The sequence below is a fragment of the Lepisosteus platostomus genome, chromosome 8, assembly GCF_059453375.1.
Source record: "Lepisosteus platostomus isolate fLepPlt1 chromosome 8, fLepPlt1.hap1, whole genome shotgun sequence".
NCBI classification, from domain to species: Eukaryota; Metazoa; Chordata; class Actinopteri; order Semionotiformes; family Lepisosteidae; genus Lepisosteus; species Lepisosteus platostomus.
The window spans coordinates 20,062,536-20,083,918 of NC_142618.1; the positions used below are offsets into that span (position 1 = coordinate 20,062,536).

General features: G+C 42.0%; 1 protein-coding gene across 5 annotated transcripts in view; it reads right to left on the reverse strand.

The window, feature by feature from the left end:
- Window positions 1-21,383, reverse strand: part of mpp7a (MAGUK p55 scaffold protein 7a) — a 146,172-nt gene that overhangs the window by 89,201 nt on the left and 35,588 nt on the right. For 3 of the 5 annotated variants that reach the window (XM_088642823.1, XM_088642819.1, XM_088642821.1), the window contains exons 2-3: window positions 17,773-17,838; window positions 6,510-6,679 (exon numbers count right to left, since the gene is read on the reverse strand). In XM_088642823.1, the coding sequence (XP_088498949.1) occupies window positions 6,510-6,546 (37 nt within the window). In that variant the 5' untranslated portion in view covers window positions 6,547-6,679; window positions 17,773-17,838. The remainder of the gene's footprint in view (window positions 1-6,509; window positions 6,680-17,772; window positions 17,839-21,383) is intronic. The other 2 variants (XM_088642820.1, XM_088642822.1) reach the window with 2 other exon arrangements.

Here is a 21,383-nt window from a genome sequence, read left to right on the forward strand (position 1 = left end):
GTAAGACCCAGAACAACACTGTGAACTTTCACAGCCTCAGTGAAAGCAGGGGGCAGCACCAAGCCCTTAGGGTCTCCCTAGTGAGGGCTATCGAAGGCCTCGGTTCGATTTGGGTTTTGGATGCTGCTGTCAACTTTACAAAGATGGAGCCGCTAAGTCGTGTCTGGGCTGCCTGACGGAGGCTGGGGTGGATGTTAAATCCACCTGCTTTCCCACATATGGGGAATTAATACTACTTACAGACAACATGATCAGGGGAAACGGGGAGCTACAGTACCTGCATGAGAGTGGCTAAAAGGAAATGCCATAACAGTTAAACAAAAAATACAGCTAAGACAGCCGGAAGGAAGCCCGTGTCTGAGAAAAATGTTAAGTAAGAGTGAAAGTTGGTGAATGTAGGGCAGTAACAGAACTCGGAACTGGCCTCTACACTGAAAGCAGAAGCTCATCGAGGAGACGGTTCTTTTTTTTTTTATAGAGGGTCATTCGAAATGACCATCTATTATTTTGGCTTCTAGTCCAATTAAAGCTCTGGTCCAGGGAAAATGAATCCCCAGATTTCTAAACAGGGCCCGCACAGAATGTACGGTGAACTTGTGTTTCTAAACAAAGCCCTTTCTCAGTGCAGCTCAAATGAACAATATAAACTTCATGTAAAAATGTGAAACGATTAGGAGATCCTTTGATATAAAAACTGAGGTATCATATTTTAGCACACTACAATAAATTCTGGAAAAGGGATGGCAAGCATTTACATTTAACAGTTACATTTAAGGCCAGGAATGTCATAATGAAACAGTAATTACGGCACAAACGCACAGGTTACTGGTGTCTGTGATCAAGACAGACCACAGCAGCAGCTGTTGAAACAGATACAGTACATTACATGGCCCAATACCAAGCAGAAAAAGGTATCGGTGCATCAATATGCAATAATGTGGCTTTGTGCTTCATGCAACGGCTGATAAGGATTATCACAAGGCTGACATTTTATCAGCCCACTAGGACACAGGCGCTCATGTGATACTTAAGTTCTATAAGACCAACTTACAACACCAAGAAAAGGTTTGTGAAACCTAAAGATAAATATGGAAAGTTCATTGACTTATCATGATGCACTTTTTAAATCAAAACCAGTCTTTTAAATCAAAACCATCCCATATCTCATGAAATAAAATGATGAATGAATTAAACAAGCAATGAGTAAATAAGGTACAGGTGAAAAAGTAATGTTAACCTCTAGTTTCATTAGCTCACTCGAGGGAGTTTAAATAATTAGGTGGGGGCAGAGTTTAGAAGGCCCCCCCAATATAAAGATCAGAACAAATGTGAGTTTAGTCTTCATCAAACAGGTGTGTGGAAAGATTTCACACCATCTAAAGAAATCAAGATCTAAAGAAATCTCTGAGGGCCGCAGAAAATGTGTTATTAATGTTCATCAGTCTGGAAAGAGTTACAGAACCATTTTTATGGATTTGGGGCCCCACCAATCACCTGTCAAGTTTAAACCCCCAGTTACTCTTCCCAGGAGTGGTCGTCCTACCGAAATCTCTCCATGAACAATCCAGAAGTCTATCAAGGAAGTTCCCAGAATAACATCTAAGGCATGGCAGGTCACTCTCACCTTGGCTGATGTGATAGTCCATGACTGAACTATTAGAAAAGGACAGGACAAGAATGGTTTTCATGGAAGAAAAGCAAAGAGAAAACCACTGTGCTCCAAAAAGAACACTGCTGCTTATCTCAAAGTCAGCAAAGAGCAAGTACATGATCCACAGGGCTTCTGCAACAATGGTCTCTGGACAGAGGAGTCAAAGGTACAACTCTCCAGCCTCAATGAGAAAGGTTATGTGAGGCGAAAACCAGGCACTGCTTTCCAATGAAGAACTTCATCCCAATGATCAAGCTTGGTGGTGGCAGTGTGATAGTTCGGGGCTGCCTTGTTGCTTCAAGACCTGGACAGCTTGCCATCATTGACACAACCATGAACTCTGCAATGTATCAGAAGATTCTAGAGGAGAACTCAGGCCATCCGTCTGCGACCTGAAGCTGAACTGAAAGTGAGCCTTTCAGTAAGACAATGATCCTAAACATGCAGGCAGATCTACAAAAGAACAGCTGCAGAAGAAGAAATTCCACGTTTTATAACAGCCTAGTCAAAGTCTGGATCTAAATCCCAATGAAATGTTGTGGCAGGACCTGCAGTGAGCTGTCCACGCAAGACAGCTGTCAAATGTCACAGAGCTGAAGGAGGTCTGTAAGGAGGCAAGGGCCACAGTTCCTCAACACCGATGTGAGAAACTAAACATTTCCTGTAACCGTTGATCAGTTACAGTCCTTACTGCTCAGGAGGGTGCCACCAGTTACTGATTCTAAAGGTTCATATGCTTTGTCACACATGGATATTGAATCCTCCATCACTTGAAGGATAAATAAATGTTGAAGAATATCAATGTTTTGTGTCATTTGTTTCATCAGGATAACTTTATCATTAGGACATTCTGGGTTTCAAATATGTGAAATCTGTGATAACATACATTTTGCAAACAGTTTCACCAACACTGTAAACACAAAAATGGGAATATATATGTTATGTATTAATACTCCCATATGTAGAAAATTCTGAACACATGCAGGAAACTTTGAATAAAAACAAAAAATTTAGCAACTTGGTCTAACAATATGATCCCACCATGATCTATAGCAACCTGGTGTCAAACAGAGAATGCAGTTTTGTGCGACATCATCTGAGAATTAAAACACACTGCTCAGTCAAGAAGGTCAACAAGGCGCTCTGCAGAGTGTGCCTGTTCCTACATCTGGCCCAGATTACACCAAAGTGGGAGAGTTTGATAAATTGGGAGGTGACATATTCCAAGGGATGTGCGTTAAAGAAAAAGATGGAAAAGTATTAATAAACAAGCATTCCTCTGATGAGAAAAGTAAAGAAATTGCAGTGTACAACGCTTGCTTAAATAAAATCTGTCTGCAACGTACAGTAGCTACATTATTTTTGACACTTCTCTTTTTACTAGTCCCACTATTACATATTGAAACAATTTATATATTTATTTCCGGTGGGTAGCTGCGTCAGCATGCGCAGGCTGCAAAGGAACAAGTAATAGGTTAATGCCAGCATGCCAGCAGCCATATCATGCTGGAACTCACAACTGGCAGCCCACTGAAGCTCAGCAGGTGTGAGCCTGGTCAGGACCTGGATGGGAGACCTCCTGGGAAAAACTAAGGTTGCTGTTGGAAGAGGTGTTAGTGGGGCCAGCAGGGGGTGCTCACCCTGCAGTCTTTGTGGGTCCTAATGCCCCAGTATAGTGACGGGGACACTATACTGTAAACAGGCGCCGTCCTTTGGATGAGACGTAAAACTGAGGTCCTGGCTTTCTGTGGTCATTCTCGTAAAAGAGTAGGGGTGTAACCCTGGCGTCCTGGTCAAATTTCCCATTGGCCCTTACCAATCATGGCCTCCTAATATTCCCCATCTCTGAATTGGCTTCATTACTCTGCTCTCCTCCCCACTAATAGCTGATGTGTGGTGAGCGTTCTGGCGCACTATGGCTGCCGTCGCATCATCCAGGTGGATGCTGCACATTGGTGGTGGTGGAGGGGAGTCCCCATTACCTGTAAAGCGCTTTGAGTGGAGTGACCAGAAAAGCGCTATATAAGTGTAAGCAATTATTAGAATTATTATTATTAATGCCATGCTGAAAATGAAGAAAGGAAACGCAACGTTTCGGCTGTGAAGCCTTCTTCGGGTGCAAGAAAGATAAGGGAGTCAGCCCTTTCTTACACACGCAGAAGGCTCCACAGCCAAAATGTTGCGTTTTCTTTCTTCTAATTCTAATATCTAATCAACTATATTCGGTTCACATGATTTAAAATAAACCTTTTAATTGCAATGTGTTGTAAGGCTGGTAAAACTACAAACTGACTTTCGGCAGGTCCCCACTGCCTCACTGTGGTCATATGAGCTAGCAGATGTAGGAACAACACTGGATTCTCGCAGAAACAAATGCTAACTGTATTCTGTCAGAGGACAGTTTCTCTGATCTCTCTCTTTTCAATTCAAAAGGGTTTAAACACATGCTGTGGATTAGGTCCAGTAACTTAATGACTTCTTAATCTAGTTCCAAAATATTTATTAATAAAACTAAAAAGAAGAAAAAAAAACTCAACTTAACCACTAAGACAGGGTTTCCACAGTCACAATACTTATATTTTTGAAGACAGTGTTCAAACTTTGTATTTTATTTTTTTTACAGTTTTTTGGGGGGGGGTTTCTTTTATTAGATTTGAACTTGGGGGAAAAAAATAAAACAGTTTATGCGAGAGCAGAACACCAGTAAAATAATGTTCCTCCTGCTGACAGGAAATTTGCTGTGTACCAGTAAAGCATAAACTGTACAGTATTTGCAAGCATAAGCACGGGATATTTAGAAAGAAAATATGCTTAAAATGAGCATTCGAATGATACTATATACAGTATAAATGTATATTGCTGCTTTTAAAATGTCACAGGAATAAAGGGACATTTATGAATCATTTAGGATTGAGTAATAAGAAGAAACAAAGGCAGCCTGCACTGTGGCAAAACACCACTCTTATTTCCAGCTGAGTGTTGCCCTGCATATTTTCACAACTTATCACTGTTTACATTTCCACCATATATACAGAAACTACGACAGTCTCCCATCCAGCTATTATTTAATAACAAGTTGGATGGTGAGACTGGCCTTGGATAGCATTAAACCTTGATTCCACCAGCAGGCAGGATTGAAAAAAAAAGATACATCCTGTAGAATAAGCCTGCTAAAAAAAAGTGCCACTAGAGGGGAAAAAAAAATTGCAGGCTTTAAATACAGTTACATTTGATTCATCAGCTTGACACAAATCAGCCTTGTGTTTGATACATGAGCATTATGTTCAACAGTTTGTTTCTTCCTACCAGTCACTACACAAGCTCAATATAATCCAGGTCAAAATTCCTGTTTTAAATACTTTTTTGTACTAGTCCAAAGCCCAGAAAAAAAATGTCTCTGTATTGGTTAACCCTCCATAATTTCAGCTACATTTCAATGGTGTAAATTACTCAATTGAATATGCCCAGCTGCCGGATACCATTCTAGTTTTTAAAGCAGCTTTTATTTGATAATCAAAAACAAGAGATCTGCGACTGCTCACATGTTTTATTTGGAATACTCTCCATGCCAGTAATTGCCTCAAATGAGTGTAATAGTAATTGATGGTCTGGGTTAATACTTTGACTGCATGAATTTCCACAGCAGTTACGTAATCGCTGCCAAAAAACAGATCCAAAAGCTAATACATTTCTTTCAATCCAGCAGTTTTTCTTTTTTTAAAAAAAAGTTAAATAAATGAAGACCGGGAATGACTGATGTGCCCACTGCATGTATGAGAGGAAAAAACAACGAAATAATTTAAGGCTGCGATGTCTTCAACCGGCTATCTCTGAAGACACAAGTCATGTTTGGTTTTTCAAAGCACGCTCAGCCAGAGACAGGGAATTGGAAGAAAGAGTAGATGGAGGAGGTGGTAACAGGATTTGACGAGCAGTCACCAGACTGCAGTGTGCTAGCACAAACACCTTCGCTGAACATATCCTTAAACTCGGCCATTCTGTGCCTTTCTCTGCAGCTGTTTTCATTCTCGAACTCGTGTCTCTGGAAAAGTTTGTTTTAATTCCCCCCTCACATTCTTAACCATCTCTTTACAGAAATGGAAATATTCGAAAAGAAAAAAAAAAATAAGCGAAACACTTCAGCAGATCAAAATGCAAAACGATTCCAAGAGAATTTAGCTTCAGCTCTCTGGACAATGTGTGTACTGTTCAGTAGCTTCACCATTCTTCAGAGCCGCAAATTCAATCTGCTGTTCTTTGACTGCTGGTCTAAGAACTTGTGAAATAGCAATAAGACGATAATCAATTTAATAAAAAAAATAACCTTCAAGTGTCAAAAAGGTGCTAGAGACCTTTTGTGCATGATTAACTAAGGTATCGAACACATACAAATTATTTCAAAGACTAATGATCATTAATCTGGAACTCCATAATAGAAAAAAAAACTTGAAAAATGTCCTTTTCTACTTGGGAACAAAAACAAATTCAGAGAGAAAGTAAACCGGCCCAGCTACTTGCTGATTCTGTTGCACCCTTTGCTGTCATTGTGCTGCTGTAGGCAAGAGATCTTCCCTTTAACAGAGAACTCCCCAATGTGAGTAGAAGGGTAGAACACCGAATCATCTGTCAGCGATCCCTCCGCTTCATTGACAGCTTGTGCAAATCAAACCGATTTGCCGCACCTCGGCACCAAGCAGTGCCAAGACTTTTCCCGGTAGTTTTGCGAAACCTGAGCCCTCACCCAGGTTTCCTTCCCGAAAAGGACCGTGAAGCCTGGATGGGGTCTCGGATTCGGGATGAAAACACCAATGTTCCCGGACACCTGCGTGGAGACATGAGGCTACAGAGTTCACTGTACCTGTGTCATTTCCAGGTCCCGTCGATAGCGCTGGCATTGCTCCTGCCTGTGGAATATCACACAGGAATGTCAGAGTAACACTGTATAGCCAGAACGCAGCAATCAATTTCAGTTCAAGCACACTCGGCCAAGCTGTCTTCGGAAAGATTTATGCCATTGGTGAAAGCTCCCTAGAAAGAACAAAAACATATTTTAACAATATGAGACAACAGAGCTCCTACTGTAGACAGCGAGCAACAGTAGCTCTGCTGTTATGAAGTCCTCAGCCGTTGCAGATGGACGCTGCCTGGTCTGGGCACAGCTTTTCCTGTGTCCAGCAAACAACAGCCGACAAAATAAAGACGGTTTCAAATCTGTCAAAAACGAAAACAAGCAGGAATAGGAAGAAACATGACATGACAAATAAGGCAGTATTTACTGCACTGGCAAAAGATTGGCTGCTGTCTCATCTTTATTCTCCACTGCTCTTACCTCAAAAGACAGTAATAATGTTGATCACATAAAAACCTTTAAGAAAATATTCTGCAGCACCACACACCTATAAAAATGACGCACACGAAACATTCAATACAGAAAGGCACATATTAAACTACACACGGTATCCAAAATCGGATAAAATTCCGTCTCATCATTACTAGGTTTTAGAATATGTCTGAACAGAGCAATGGCTGCAGGAAGGTTGTACAGCAGTCCTGGAGTGACGCCACAGAACACTCTGTGCCCCATCAAACAGATCCCAGATTACAGAACCCACAAGAGGTCCACAGCTCGTAAATCCCAATTTGTATGCCTGTCAAAAACAACAGAGCAAGTTTTCAAACAGTATAGGTAGCCAAATCTTTTAGGAGAAAGAATTTCAAAATCAGTCCTCAAATTAACTGGTAACAGGAGAGTGGTGCCAGGGCAGGTATTATGTGTACATGCAGTATGATTTAAGTTAAAACCCAAGCAGCCAAGTTCTGTATATGCTGCAGCCTGTTAAGTACATTTACAAGCGTACTGGCAACTATAGCTTGAAATAATCTATTCTTGATGACAGAAGAGCATGAACTAAATTCTCAGTGTCTGTCTCAGAGAAAGAGGAACTAAGTCGGATATATAGTGTAAATGGGCAAAATACACCCCAGTGATATAGCAAAAATACACAATATGAGCATCACCTTAAAACAGAGACTCTTTAACGGCATATGGGGGGGAAAAAATGAGAGAGGCCCCAAAACAGAATCCTGGGGGACACCAGAAAACTGGTAAGAAGGTAACTGAACACTAATTGGATGTGTAGTAGACTATTATATCAAGATATCCATGATAAAACCATTCAAGCAGAGAACAATGCAAGAAATAGCTAAGTATTACTCCAGGGAACTTAAAAGGATGTTATGTTTTATCTTGTTCTAGCTCTGAGGGCTAACAGCAAGGGCTGTTTCTGCATTGTGCAAGGATCTAAAGCCTAATTCAAAAGATTCAACAAGCTCATTAGTAAAAAAAAAATGGACAACTGAAGGGCCTCAACAATTATAAAAGAATTTCAATTTTTCAAACAAAACATGAAGGACACTGGTGTTAATGATAGTAGACACAGGGAGACTAAAAGAGCAGAAGAGAGCAAAAGAGAAGGAATGGGATCAACTGAATGCATGTTTTTACCAGCTCCTATGGTGAATGGAGTGTGTGGAGTTATAAAGTGGATATAAGAAAATATTTTTAACAAAAAAAGTAATAAATTAATCATCATAAAGCCAATACTAAAAATATCTTTATGAATGAGAAATAAGTGTCTAAACATTCCTGCATCACAGCCATTCCTACAATGCATGAAACAGGAATCCTATATTATCTTCTAAATCATCATGCAAGTCTCCACGGAGCTCAGTGTTCACAAAGTTACACGAGATGAGTATTACCGTCCCCATATGGCAAATAGATGTGTTCAACGCTATAAATCTACATGTAGAAAGAATGGGTTTGGGGGTATTTTCTAATAATACTCTTGTGTTCAAATCTCCTATTCAGCTCATGATTTAGCTCAATCTCAAAACTCCAGAGCCTGGTTAAGTAAGGGTGTTAACCCCAGTGTCCTGGCCATATTTCCCCCTGGCCTTTACCAATCATGGCCTACTAATAATCCCCATCCCTGAACTGGCTTCATCACTCAGTTCTCCACCCCACTGAGAGCTGCTGTGTGTTAGCAGACTGGAGCATCATCCAGGTGGGGGCTGCACACTGGTGGTGGTGGTGGTGGGGATCCACTGTATCTGTAAAGCGCTGAGTGGGGTGTCCAGAAAGTGATATATAAGTGTAAGATTTTTTTTTTTTATCAGGCCCACTCTGCACGACTAAAATGACCCCCTTCCCCCCCCCCCATGTTGAGCCACTCAGGAGCCCCAGAGCAGTTTGCGGTTTAAAGAGGCACGGAAAACCGGCAGACTTGCAGACCTCCAGCAGACCTGGAGATGAGAACCCCTGGCCTGCTGCATTTGGATACAAATAATTTTCCAGCAATTCCACAAATTTCACAAGAAGAGAAAGCAAAAAAAACCTGAAAAGATTTAGTTATTTGGATGATGTCTTCATCCAAGCAGCGTTAAATAAGAAGCATCTATCCCTTGAAAAGCAATTATGCTGGGTGCTGGAAAAGACTGGGAATGCATGGGCTTTTCACTGACTTTTCACCTCTGTATTTCAGCCAAACCCCACAGGTGGTGCTACTGTATTGTGTGGCTGGATGATGACTGCAGTCCTACCACAGTCTAGAGAGGCCCAGCGCCGCCTCTGTGTCACAGTGAGGCCTTCGTCCACACAGGAGAACGCAACTTTAAACAACTTAACACAGTATTTCACAACGAATAAGCTAAATTCAAAGAATATTTTTGGATATTATCCTTCTCCTCTAATGCCTGTGTTCATAGACAACACCACTTCACCACTCATTTTCTGGTCCGTTTTTAGCCAGGCCCTTACAAAGCGTCCAAACAGCTGAACTCCCAAACAACAACTCGGAACTGACCGTTCACAGCCAGTTTCGTTACTGGGGGAATAGGGAAAAAAAAGCAAGCTCCCCATTTCTTCAAACATCCCCACATTTCACTGACTAGCTTTAAACCACTTGACAACACTGGCAAGACATTTCAGTTTTGTGTGGAAAGGGGAACATGCGTACCGCGGGAAAGCCAGAACAATGTCAAAAGGACGACAAAAGCAGCAAAATTCGTCAAGAGTGGAGACCTCTGAACAGCGCATTTCACATTCCGAGGTTTCCACTCGTCCGATCGCCAGCGAATTTTGATGCGGTGAGCCTGTTTCGCTTCCGGATAGCGTGTGACGGACAGGGAATCAAGATTAGAAACAGGTAACGGTTTATTCCATGCTGAAAGGAAAAGAAGAGATGCAATTTCAGATGTCGAAACATTGCGTCTCTTTTCTTTTCCTGTCAGCATGAAATAAACCGTTACCTGTTCCTTCACGGCCTATGTATGCCGAATGCAGCTCCCTACTGGGAATCAAGAAGCCTCAGACGAGCTTGACCAGCTCCCTCGCCGCCATTACCCCCTGCTTCTCCCGCCCCCACTACCCAGACGCTGTCCGTGCCCCCCTCCCCTCTCTGCTACCCCTTCCTTCACTTCCTTCCTTCCTTCCCTTCCATAGCCAGCAGCCATATCACCCTGCAACTCACAACTGGAAACCCACTGAAGCTCAGCAGGTGTGAGCCTGGTCAGTACCTGGATGGGAGACCTCCTGGGAAAAACTGAGGTTGCTGCTGGAAGAGGTGTTAGTGGGGCCAGCAGGGGGCGCTCACCCTGTGGCTCATGTGGGTCCTAATGCCCCAGTGTAGTGACGGGGACACTATACTGTAAACAGGCGCCGTCCTTCGGATGAGACGTAAAACCGAGGTCCTGACTCTCTGTGGTCATTAAAAATCCCAGGGTGTTTCTCGAAAAGAGTAGGGGTGTAACCCCGGCATCCTGGCCAAATTTCCCCATTGGCCTTTATCAATCATGGCCTCCTAACAATCCCCCTCTGTGAATTCATTACTTCATTACTCTGCTCTCCTCCCCACCGATGGCTGGTGTGTGGTGAGTGTTCTGGCGCACTATGGCTGCCGTCGCATCATCCAGGTGGATGCTGCACACTGGTGGTGGTGGAGGGGAGTCCCCATTACCTGTAAAGCGCTTTGAGTGGAGTGTCCAGAAAAAGCGCTATATAAGTGTAAGCAATTATTCTAATTATTATTATTCACCCCAGCGCATCCTCGTCAGGGTGCGTGGGGCCCCCGCCAAGACTCTCCCGTCCGTCAGCCGCGACGCCGCTTCCAAGAAGGCTTCTCCGCTGTAACGTCCAGCGCGCGGCCCGCCAGGAGGGCCTGTCGGAACGCAGCCCGGCTCCCGGATCCAAGAACAGCCATCAGGCGAAACAGCTCCTGCCCGGCAGAGGCGTCTCCCAAGAGCCAGGGCAGCGAGAGGAGCAAAAGGCCGACATGCACCAGCCAAGCCGTAGTCCAGAGTTTTATTTTTAACAGCGTAACTCACTGAAAATCAGCCAGATTTCTTTAAGGGCTGGGTATGGTATGGGTATGTTCCTCCCTCCCCCCCACCTTTTTTATGAACTGCCTTTGAATTTGATGCCAATGAAGAGTGATGAGCCGCAGAGGCTAGTCATGCCTAGCAGGAACCACTCGTGTGAAACCTCACTTTCAGGGCTGTACAGGCATTCAAACACATTTTCTTGTTCGCTTAAAGTACACTAAGGCACTTTAACAGGTGCCCCGTTTAAAGACAGCCTTACCAAATTTCTCAGTTGTAACCATCCTGGTAGGATTTGAAAAACACTTTATGTAACACTGTGTCATTTTGGAGACATGTATTTTCTTACCTTTAAGTAAGAAAAAAAAGAAAACCGTCTGTTCTGAAGAATGCTACTCCTTTGACAATAGACGAAGAGCACCTTAGAGGTAGCAGCGATACCACGACTTGTCTTGTCATGGAATAATTCCCACTCTGTGTACAAAGACGCGGAGCCCACAGCATACCAGATACGTCATGACACTTATTAAATACGGGAGGGAACTGCTGTATGATTATCTAATTCGGCAAGGTCTAAGACTTACTGCTTTTTCCAAACTAGCTCCTTTATTACCCATGAGAAGACGCACCATGTAAATTATTTCAAGGGCTATGACACTAGGTGTGTAACTAATGGTTCCATCTGTTCATAGGTCACTATAAATTAACCGAGATCTTATTAGGGATTAGCTTCCTACAGTATTTATTGTGAAAGGCAGACTAACAATAGGAGCTCATTAACCTATTTTAAGACAGGAATGGCTAACTGTGGTTCTTGAAATCCACTTCTTGTTTCCATTTCAAATTACCTTTACCCTATTTAATGAGGACGAATACAGTAATAATACAAAAACCTATTTGCATTTACACAGCACAATTAATTCCAAACTGCTTTACGAATAAGGGGTCCACTTTGTCCACCACTGAAGTGCAGCACCCATCTGAGTGACACACAACAGGCACTATATACCAGCACCCCCACCGCACAGCAGAACAGGCCAAATCATGCGAAACTGCTTCAATTGCCATAATCAAAGGAAAATTTAGGTCGGACAGATTGTAGTAGAGAGTGGAATTCTGCTTACAGTGTAATGATGTATTTAATAAGCTCATTAAAGAGGACAGCACTGACTTCAGGTGAGCTCTTGTCTCAAGACAGCAGCCTTCGAAAGCACACAGTTCCCAGTCGCCCTACAGGGGCAATGGTTTAGAAAACTGGGTTAATAAGGATGAGCGCCCCCTACTGGTCCACTAACACCACTAACAGCAGGCAAACAGATTTTCCTCGGCCATCTCCCATTCAAGTAAGTGACCAGGCCCAACCCTTAATCTAAGAACTGACTGAAAGGATAATCAAACAACCCTATCCTGTTTTAATGGTCAAAAGATAAATTGATGATTTAAGAATAAACTATACAACCTGTTGGACTCTGGCTCCTGAAGACCAGCCAGCTATTAAATTTCAACTATAAGTTAAAAAGGGGACAAATGAATGACAGGTATGAAATAATGCAGCATGGGATCAATTTGTTTTAAATTCAAAAATACCAGCTGCTACATCACATCTTGAAAGGAATTACAAAATATTCCAAAGCTGAACTGCAATCCAAAAAAATCTTTCCATAAAAATCCAATCTAAAGCCAGGAACTTAACTGTCAGTATCAAGTGCACCTCAGATGTTTACAGTACCCGAAAGGCTTGAAACAACTGGTCTTAAAAATGTTTAAAAGGGGGGAAACCTTTGGAAGTAGTATTATTCCGTTTTGTGCCTTGCTTCTGTATATCACACAGTATCATATTTTAGAGGAATTTGCCATGTGGAAAACTCAACAGAAATGAAAGGTATGTTAGAATTTCCACCAGGCCCTTAGTCACCTATCAGCCTCCCAGGGTACTTTCGCCATCTACTGTTGTCAAGAGCAACTGCAATGAGGTTTTCTTCCACCCGTCTGTGCTCAAACCATAACGATCCATTTAACCTGTGTGTTATGCAACACCATCTGTGGGACGCTGTGCAAGGAAAAATATTAGTTGGAATGAAAACGTCCCAGCCGAAATCCCGGCTAGTGGAGTAGCTGCGGAAAATAAGGTCCGTTTTCTGACCACAAAATAAACATACTGCTGTCCAGTCTAAGAAACAAGACACGCGAGTCTAACAAATTATTTTGTAACATTTACCGCCGAGACAGATTGGCTCTAACCGGTACCCGGTGACCTTTATACTGTAAGAGAGACCACGTACGGGGGGGGGAGTTGAACCTAGATTTTTTTAAAGACATAGTAGACTCTGATAAAGTTTGCTGCCAGAATTATCAGTCCCACAAAGACATCAACTGTTACTATTTACCTTTGACTTCCAGAACTATCTGGTAGCACTTTGGTGTCCCAGAGACTGATGAATTCTAAAAATTAACGCTTTGCCAAGGGTGCAGAGCAGCGCCAATCCCCGCAACCGCCTATGCTGGCTTCCCGCTGCGCAACATGGCGGCAGGAACTAAAGGGAGAAAGTGCGACACTCCCTCACACGTTTTACGTATTGTAGCAACTGGCAGGGCCTTTGAAAGCGAAAAATAATCTTGAGATACTACGACTCCAGTTGATGTCTATCATATTCTTCGAGCTTGTCCGCACAGCAGAGTATCCTCGAGTTACTGCTAATAATGTGCTGAATTAACTTATTTCGGCTACTAGCACCACCCTGCAATTACACAAAGGCTCCAAAGAGACACGAAACGCTTTTCAATAAACACGAGCTGTAAAAAAGTGCAACATTGTAAGATAATTGTCCTGTTTTTATACGCGGTCCAGTACAGTTCTCCGAGTACGTACGAATCCTGTCCAGATACGTAGGATTTGATGTTGCTGGACCCGAGTAAGAAATAAATGATGCAACACCGCTAAAATCTTTAAAGACGCTCGGGACATGAAGATCTGAAAAAACAGAACATAAACTGCGAACAAATCGTTTTAAAAGTTGGGACTTAAGTATAACAAATGTAAACAAATGTGAGAAAAACACTTTTAATAAAAACTGATGTGTCTTGGCGAAGGAATAGACGGATGGCAATCTTTTAAAACAAACTTTTCTTAAAACACAATACTGTACTACAATGCGGCTCCACATTGCTGCATTAAATTAGACACTTTAATCGTTCACCCACAAGGTGGCACTACTACAACACTTTTACGGCGGCAATGACAGCTAAAATTGCTGAAGGCACTACATTGTAGCGCCATCATTTAAAAAAAAACTTTTTAAAATGGACTGAATGGCAAAAACTTTTGGGTTCCATCTATCGTTGATATTTCATTAAAGACAAATGTAAACTGTTTTTTGTGTGAAACGGTATTCTGTGGTCACAGACTACTTTTTTCATTTGAACTACAGTTCAAGTCACTTTTTGAAGTATTTTTAACTTTAAAGATAACGCTAACGAAAGACTTTTTTGAGGTTTCATAGATACGTGCATAGATGCTTCAAACACTAATGAATAATATCAAGGAATGGAAACTGCTGTAATTCTACCCCTTCATTATTCTATATGAAGAACATTGTTTTTTTAAAAACTGAACTTTTCTAAATCAGAGTGGTCTAAAAACGTGGATACATTCAACTTCAAAATAAGACATTTGACCTCGAGAGGACAAAACTGGTTTTCAGAACAATCAGTATTTTAGATCATATAGATTTCCAGATATGGCTAATTCAGATGCATAATAAAACAGAAAAAAGAGACCAAGTGTAAATGACACACTTATAACCAATCATGTAAACTCTCAAAAGCAAGGTCATTTCACAAGAGACCAATACTGATTTTCAGGTACTCTGGTTTCACAAAAACACATTGTAGCACACCTCCTTTGCAGAGGGAATGATGATGTCACTGTACACACACATCTCGAAACACTAGAAGATAGTGTTGCCAATTGCCTTTTCAATAAAACCTCAGGGACTATACTCATAATGCCAGCCATAACTTACACTGTTTTGAGAATCTGAACAACACTATCCAGCCACACTGAAGCAGATGACTTAGCTTTGTTCAAGCAACAGCTGATCAGTAATAACATGATGATCTCAAGGTCAGTTATTCAAGGTAAGCTCTGATTAGTTATTAAGAAATGACTGATCAGTTACACGTGATAGCCTTAGGTCAGTTATTAAGCAAGAGTTGATCAGTTATTAGCCAGCAGCCATATCACTCTGCAACTCACTGAAGCTAAGCAGGTGTGAGCCTGGTCAGTACCTGGATGGAAGACATCCTGGGAAAAACTAAGGTTGCTGCCGGAAAAGGTGTTAGTGGGGCCAGCAGGGGGTGCTCACCCTACGGTCCATGTGGGTCCTAATGCCCCTGTATAGTGACGGGGACACTAAACTGTAAACAGGCGCTGTCCTTCGGATGAGACGTAAAACTGAGGTCCTGACTCTCTGTGGTCATTAAAAATCCCAGGGCTTTCCTTGAAAAGAGTAGGGGTGTAACCCTTGCGTTCTTGCCAAACATCCCATTGGCCCTTACTAATCACGGCCTCCTAATAATCCCCATCTATGAATTGGCTTCATTACTCTGCTCTCCTCCCCACTGATAGCTGGTGTGTGGTGAGCGTTCTGGCGCACTATGGCTGCTGTTGCATCATCCAGGTGGGGCTGCACATTGGTGGTGGTGGAGGGGAGTCCCCATTACCTGTAAAGCGCTTTGAGTGGAGTGTCCAGAAAAGCGCTATACTGTATAAGTGTAAGCAATTATTATTATTATTATTATTATTAAAAAATGGTTGATCAGCTATACGAGATAGCCTCAGATCAGTTAAGAAACAGCTGTTCATTTGTAAAAGATGGGCTCAGATCAGTTATCTATTAACTACCAAACGGGCTAGACAAACCAGATGGAATCCTCGTGTTTGTCAACTCTTCCTGGCTTTTAGCCACCTACATTTTAATCCGGGTGCATATTTCTTTATCCACCTTAAAGCTCTACAGTAATGTGCTTTTTGTTCAGTGTCCCTTCTGTCTGCTTTCATAGGCAGCTTCTCTGTATCTTACACAAAGAGACATGCCATTGAGCACACGTGCAGAATAAGGAGAGGAAAAATAACAAGATGCGTCTAAATCTCAGAGAAAACCTGCAGGATGATTATTGCAGGAACATAAAATCTTAATATTAAATTGAGAGGCAAAAAAATGTGAGGGGAACCCGACATAGCAGCCAAAACATATTTCAGAAGCTTCTGGAAATGCAGAAAATTTGGGAGCAAGTCTTTCACACCATAGTGTTTCTAGAACTGAAACCGAAGGGCATGGTCTCTTGTACTAACAAGTGGTCTTGAAATATTTATTATTATTAAATAAGACACAACAATAATACTAAAAAGGAGTACCCAATTTATATTAATCTGCTCTACAAAGCACAAAGCATGAGAGAATGTCTAAAACACAGAAATCTGCTTTACAAACTAAAATCATTTTAGGGAGGTGAATCCACACGCTTTCAAAATAAATGCGTTATTGGAAAATTGTGAACCAGAAAAAATATCTTACTGTGTGATGACAGCACTGCAGCGGAGAGGAGGAAAAGGGGTTTCGTTGATTTTGGAAAATTAAAACTAAGATAGAGCTGTTTACAAAAGTATCTTCCAATCACGATCATTTCTGCCTTGAGTGCACATTTTTGTCGTTGTTAAATAAGTAATGGCGAATGACATGGAAAAAAAACAAGAACAGGGCTAGGAAAAAATGTTTTACGCATCCACCTCTCCAGATTATATTAAGCATTGTTAGACTACAATAAAAGAGAAAAACAGCTGATAATAAATAGTTATTAATTATTTAAATATTTGTTTTCAAAGTGTGGAAGTATTCCTTCATAATTATTTTTAACCACTTCTTTTGCATTTGCCAGTCATTTTGAAACAACTAACAACTCCTGTGACCACTAGACATGAGATAACTTGCTCTTCTGACGAGCATTTAAATTAAATTAAATTAAACATTTGCCCTGCCTGAAGTCCCATAGTCAGCCCTGACTGCAGGAGTGCTTTATCTCACTTTGACATCCCAGCTCTTACTACTGTGACAAGACGGCCCTCGTTAACGAATCCTAACTCTGCCCGAGCTCAGGATGACCAGTTCCTTGCCTGTATGTAATGGACCGGGACATGAAAACACGTGGCTACAATTTGGCTACAAAGCTACAATTTGAAATACTTTTTTTTCTGCACATGGTACAGTGGTTAGCATTGCTGTCTTGTAGCCACAGGGCTCTGGGTTCAATTCCGGACCTGGGGTGGTATCTGCAGGAGGCTCGTATGTTTCCCCACATTCGCGTGGGTTTCCTCCAGGTGCTCTGGTTTCGTCCCACAGTCCAAAGGGATACTAGCATGTGAATTGGATTCTGGGAAAATTGCCCCTGGTGTGAGTTTGTGCGTGTCCTGCGATAGACTGGCGTCCTGTCCAGGGTGTACCCCGCCTTGTGGCCATTGCTTGTCAGAACAGGTTCTGCACCTACACAACCCTGAAGTGGATGAATCGGTTAGAAAACAGATGGATGAATTTTTCTCCGTTATTTCCCATAAGAGAGAACAATGACGTGACATGACCCAGGCTTGAACTTGTGACACCTGGGCCATACACCTCAACCTGCACAAGGCGTCCTGACTGTCCCTGAATGAAGAGCGAGTCCATCGACTGTCGTTGGGGTTCACTCACCATTTCAAAGCTATAATTCTCTCAACAAATCTTCCAGACATCATGCTCAGCATCCAGCAGAGCCTCCTGAGGAAGACAAGAAGAGGGAAAATGGCTTTCAGGTCTGCTTCAGTATCTGCAGTTAGGACCGATTACAATCCTTCCACTCCTAACAAACTCCTGGGCTTGAGTAACTTCCCCCTAAAGCACGACACCATGAGGGAATTTACGACGATGCTTGCAGTAGGTACTCTTACTGTATGTACAGTATAAATAACCCTCTGAAGAGAAACAATACAGAATAATGATGCTCAAATTCCAAATGACTACAAAGTTCTGCCTGGGATTGATCTTCTCTTTTAGAAAACGTATTAGACTATTTGTACTCCTCTTTTAGAAGAGTACAAATAGTCTAATACATTAATATACTGGAAACACTAAATACATTCATACTAAATAAGTTCTTTGACCTTTTATTTTTTTAATATTACACAATGGAACGGTGCAGTGGCTCTGTGGCTCAGGATCTGTGCCTGTGGCTGGAAGGTTGCCGGTTCGTATCCCGCAGCCGGCAGAGGAATCCTACTCCCTTGAGCCTCTGAGCAAGGCCCTTAACCCCAACTCCTCCAGGGGTGCCCTACAAATGGCCGACCCTGTGGTCTGACCCCAAGCGTCTCTCCCTGTCTGTGTCTCTCATGGAGAGCAAGATGGGGTGTGCGAAAAGACAAATTCCTAATACAAGAAATTTGATACGAGCAATAAAGTGATCTTATCTTAAAGTGATCTTATATGTACACTGACACATGAGAACAAAATAAGATGTACTTATTCATTAAAACTAAAAACATAAATGACAACTTTCTGTATGAAAAAAATTAACAATAAAAGTGAGAGGGATACGCTTAAAAACCAGATTTAAAGCTCCCCAAAAAATCAAAACTCCGCAATAAAACTCACTAACAAATAAGGCAAATGCCAACAGAACTAGTTTACATAAAACAGCCCATTAGCAAAACAGAAATTTCTAAGGACTTACAATTTGTTGCTGGAATTACCCGTCTTCAGTGAGAGTCAGAATAAACATGCTTTAATCTTTTAATGTGTCTAAAAACAAAACCGTGGGGGCTAAAGGAAAACAAATCCCAAGATGTGTTGAAATAAATCCCAAAAAAAGAAATAAGGTGTTTAGATAGCACACACAACAATATATGGTCTGCAACTTTGTGAATATACAGTATAGATAACCCTAGATGCAGCAGACTTCAGTATACAAACACAATATAAACAAACATAGATACAAAATACAGGAGACAGATACAAATGAATAACTCACATGTGCTGAATAAATAAAATACCACATTTTTCATCTTTTTAATTCCACAGAGCTGGGCAAGCAGAGGGGTGTGAACACACCTACAGGACCTCTCTGGTGGTTTTGCCAGTTGACACTATGACTTCAGCTGAACAGACGTCCAGCCCCCTGAAGACGCCAACCCCTTGCTTCAGCTCCTTGCCAAGTACTTTGTTATTCAAAGCAACGAGTACAAGGGAATAAAACAGCCTGAACTACATCCTGCAGGTCCAGAAAACCATCCATTTCCCAAGCGAAGAAACACTGCAGAGCTTTGTACAAAGGGAAAGTTTCACTGCTTGAAAACGAGCCTTTATTGGGCTTCGAAACGTTACGATACCAATGCGTCACCTTTGTCTACTGAGGCGTTTTTTTCCCCCAATTCAATTTCTACGCTGGATTGGACAGTATGAAAAAGCATCCCTTATTGTTATTACAAAGCCTCATTAAATAGAAAGCATTAAACAAATGTCTTTAGTGCAACACATTTAATGGAATATAAAAATTAATCTTATATATATTGTATTACATGTGAAGAGATTACTTTTAGCCCAGCTACTCGGCTCGCATCAAATGATAACTGAAAGGTTTAACAGACCTCTATCTGTCTGAGGGTCTGTCTAGTGTCACAGTATACCCTTCTTGTGGAGAAGCAGGTACTGACAGTAATGCTTGTCCTTGGCCTACTATCATTCGAAATACCATGTTGCTGGGTAACCATTTTGTTAAGAGCTTCCCTTAATCAGTCCTTGAATGTAGTCTGATTTTAACAAAGCAGTTAAATTCATTTCTCGCTGAAGGTAAAAAGCACTGCCTATACCAACAAAAGTCAAGTGCCGGAACTGCATAATTCCACAACAGAAGCAACACACAGCGCAGTGCAGGTTGTGTCAGGTGGCTGCTCACACAAGTGGCACATTTGCAGAGTGTGCTCGTGAGTCAAGAACTTTTCAGAATGACATACTCTCTTAGTACTGTGTGTAACTGCCTCCGCTTCAAGCATAACATGGTTTCTTTAAGGGATCAAAATGCCAAGGTTAACAGGTCCCACTCTCCTTCCAGGAAAACTGCAGTGGTGTAAGAAAAAAAAAATCTAACAGGACACAGCAACAGTGTCACATCAGATCCATGAAGGAACAGTTAACAGTTTATTCCATGCTGAAATGAAAACAGACATAATGACAGCTGTGCAGTCGTCTTCTTCGTGTTTTGCTTGGTTCATTATCACCGTCATTCACACCCGAAGAAGGCTCCACAGCTGAAACATTGTGTTTCTTTTCTTTTCCTTCCAGCAGGTAATAAACCTTTACCTGTTCCCTTGCAGCCTGCACATGCTGGCCCAGCTACCTGCTCAAAGCAGATTAGATACATGCCTGGGTGACGTCTTCTGGTGCAGTGCTTTGTGAACAGGCTAGGCATTAATGGAACCAACCATGACTTGGACAGCAAAGAAGAATTTTCTATTTGTTATGTCTGGATAAGGAATCACCCACCTGCTTAAATCATGAGAAAGAACTCAAAAATGAGAATGATGAAGAAGCAAGCAAAACCAACAAAGAATTCGTACAATAACAGCTGAAAGGAGACAGCCAGGCTAAACTGCGCTGCCCAGTCCATTTTCTCAAGATACGAGTGCTATCAGTACACACTGGACACACAATCGCTGCAAAACCATCAGAAAAAAAAAGACCCTCTTTCTGGGCCTACATTGCTCTCAGGAACAAGTGATAGAGCAGATACTTCATTTGGTCTGATCTGAGTGTACATAAAGTGAAGTTTGTAAAATAAGGAATAGAAGTATGCACAGTGTCCAAAAATACTTATAAAGTGCTGCAATGTAATAAACACCACTGTTTTAACATCCAGACGAGAGAAAAAGTGCATCGTTTCACCAAGTACTATTCACTACAGAAGTGAATGTATGGGCCTGAATTGCAGAGGCCGCCGTGACTGACGGGAAAGGCATACAGCAAGAGGAGGAACGGCTGCTTAAGAGCGTGGAGGTGACAGCGGTTGACCTCGTTTAGTAAGAGCACAGAGTGACCCCAGCCAAGTACGCAGGGCTTCTGGAGCGCAAGGTGGCTGATACGATGCAGTTTTCGGGATCAGGTTACAAAGAAGCGCACAGGAGCGGCGGCTCCGTTTAGCTCGTCTCCAGCGCAGCGGCAGGAATTCGTTCAGAATTTGGGATTGTTCTGGGAAGAGGATTAGGTATGCACGGAGTGATTTGCTTTTAAGGTCGAGCTAATCAGGGGAGAAAAAAAAAGGTTTGGTCTTAATC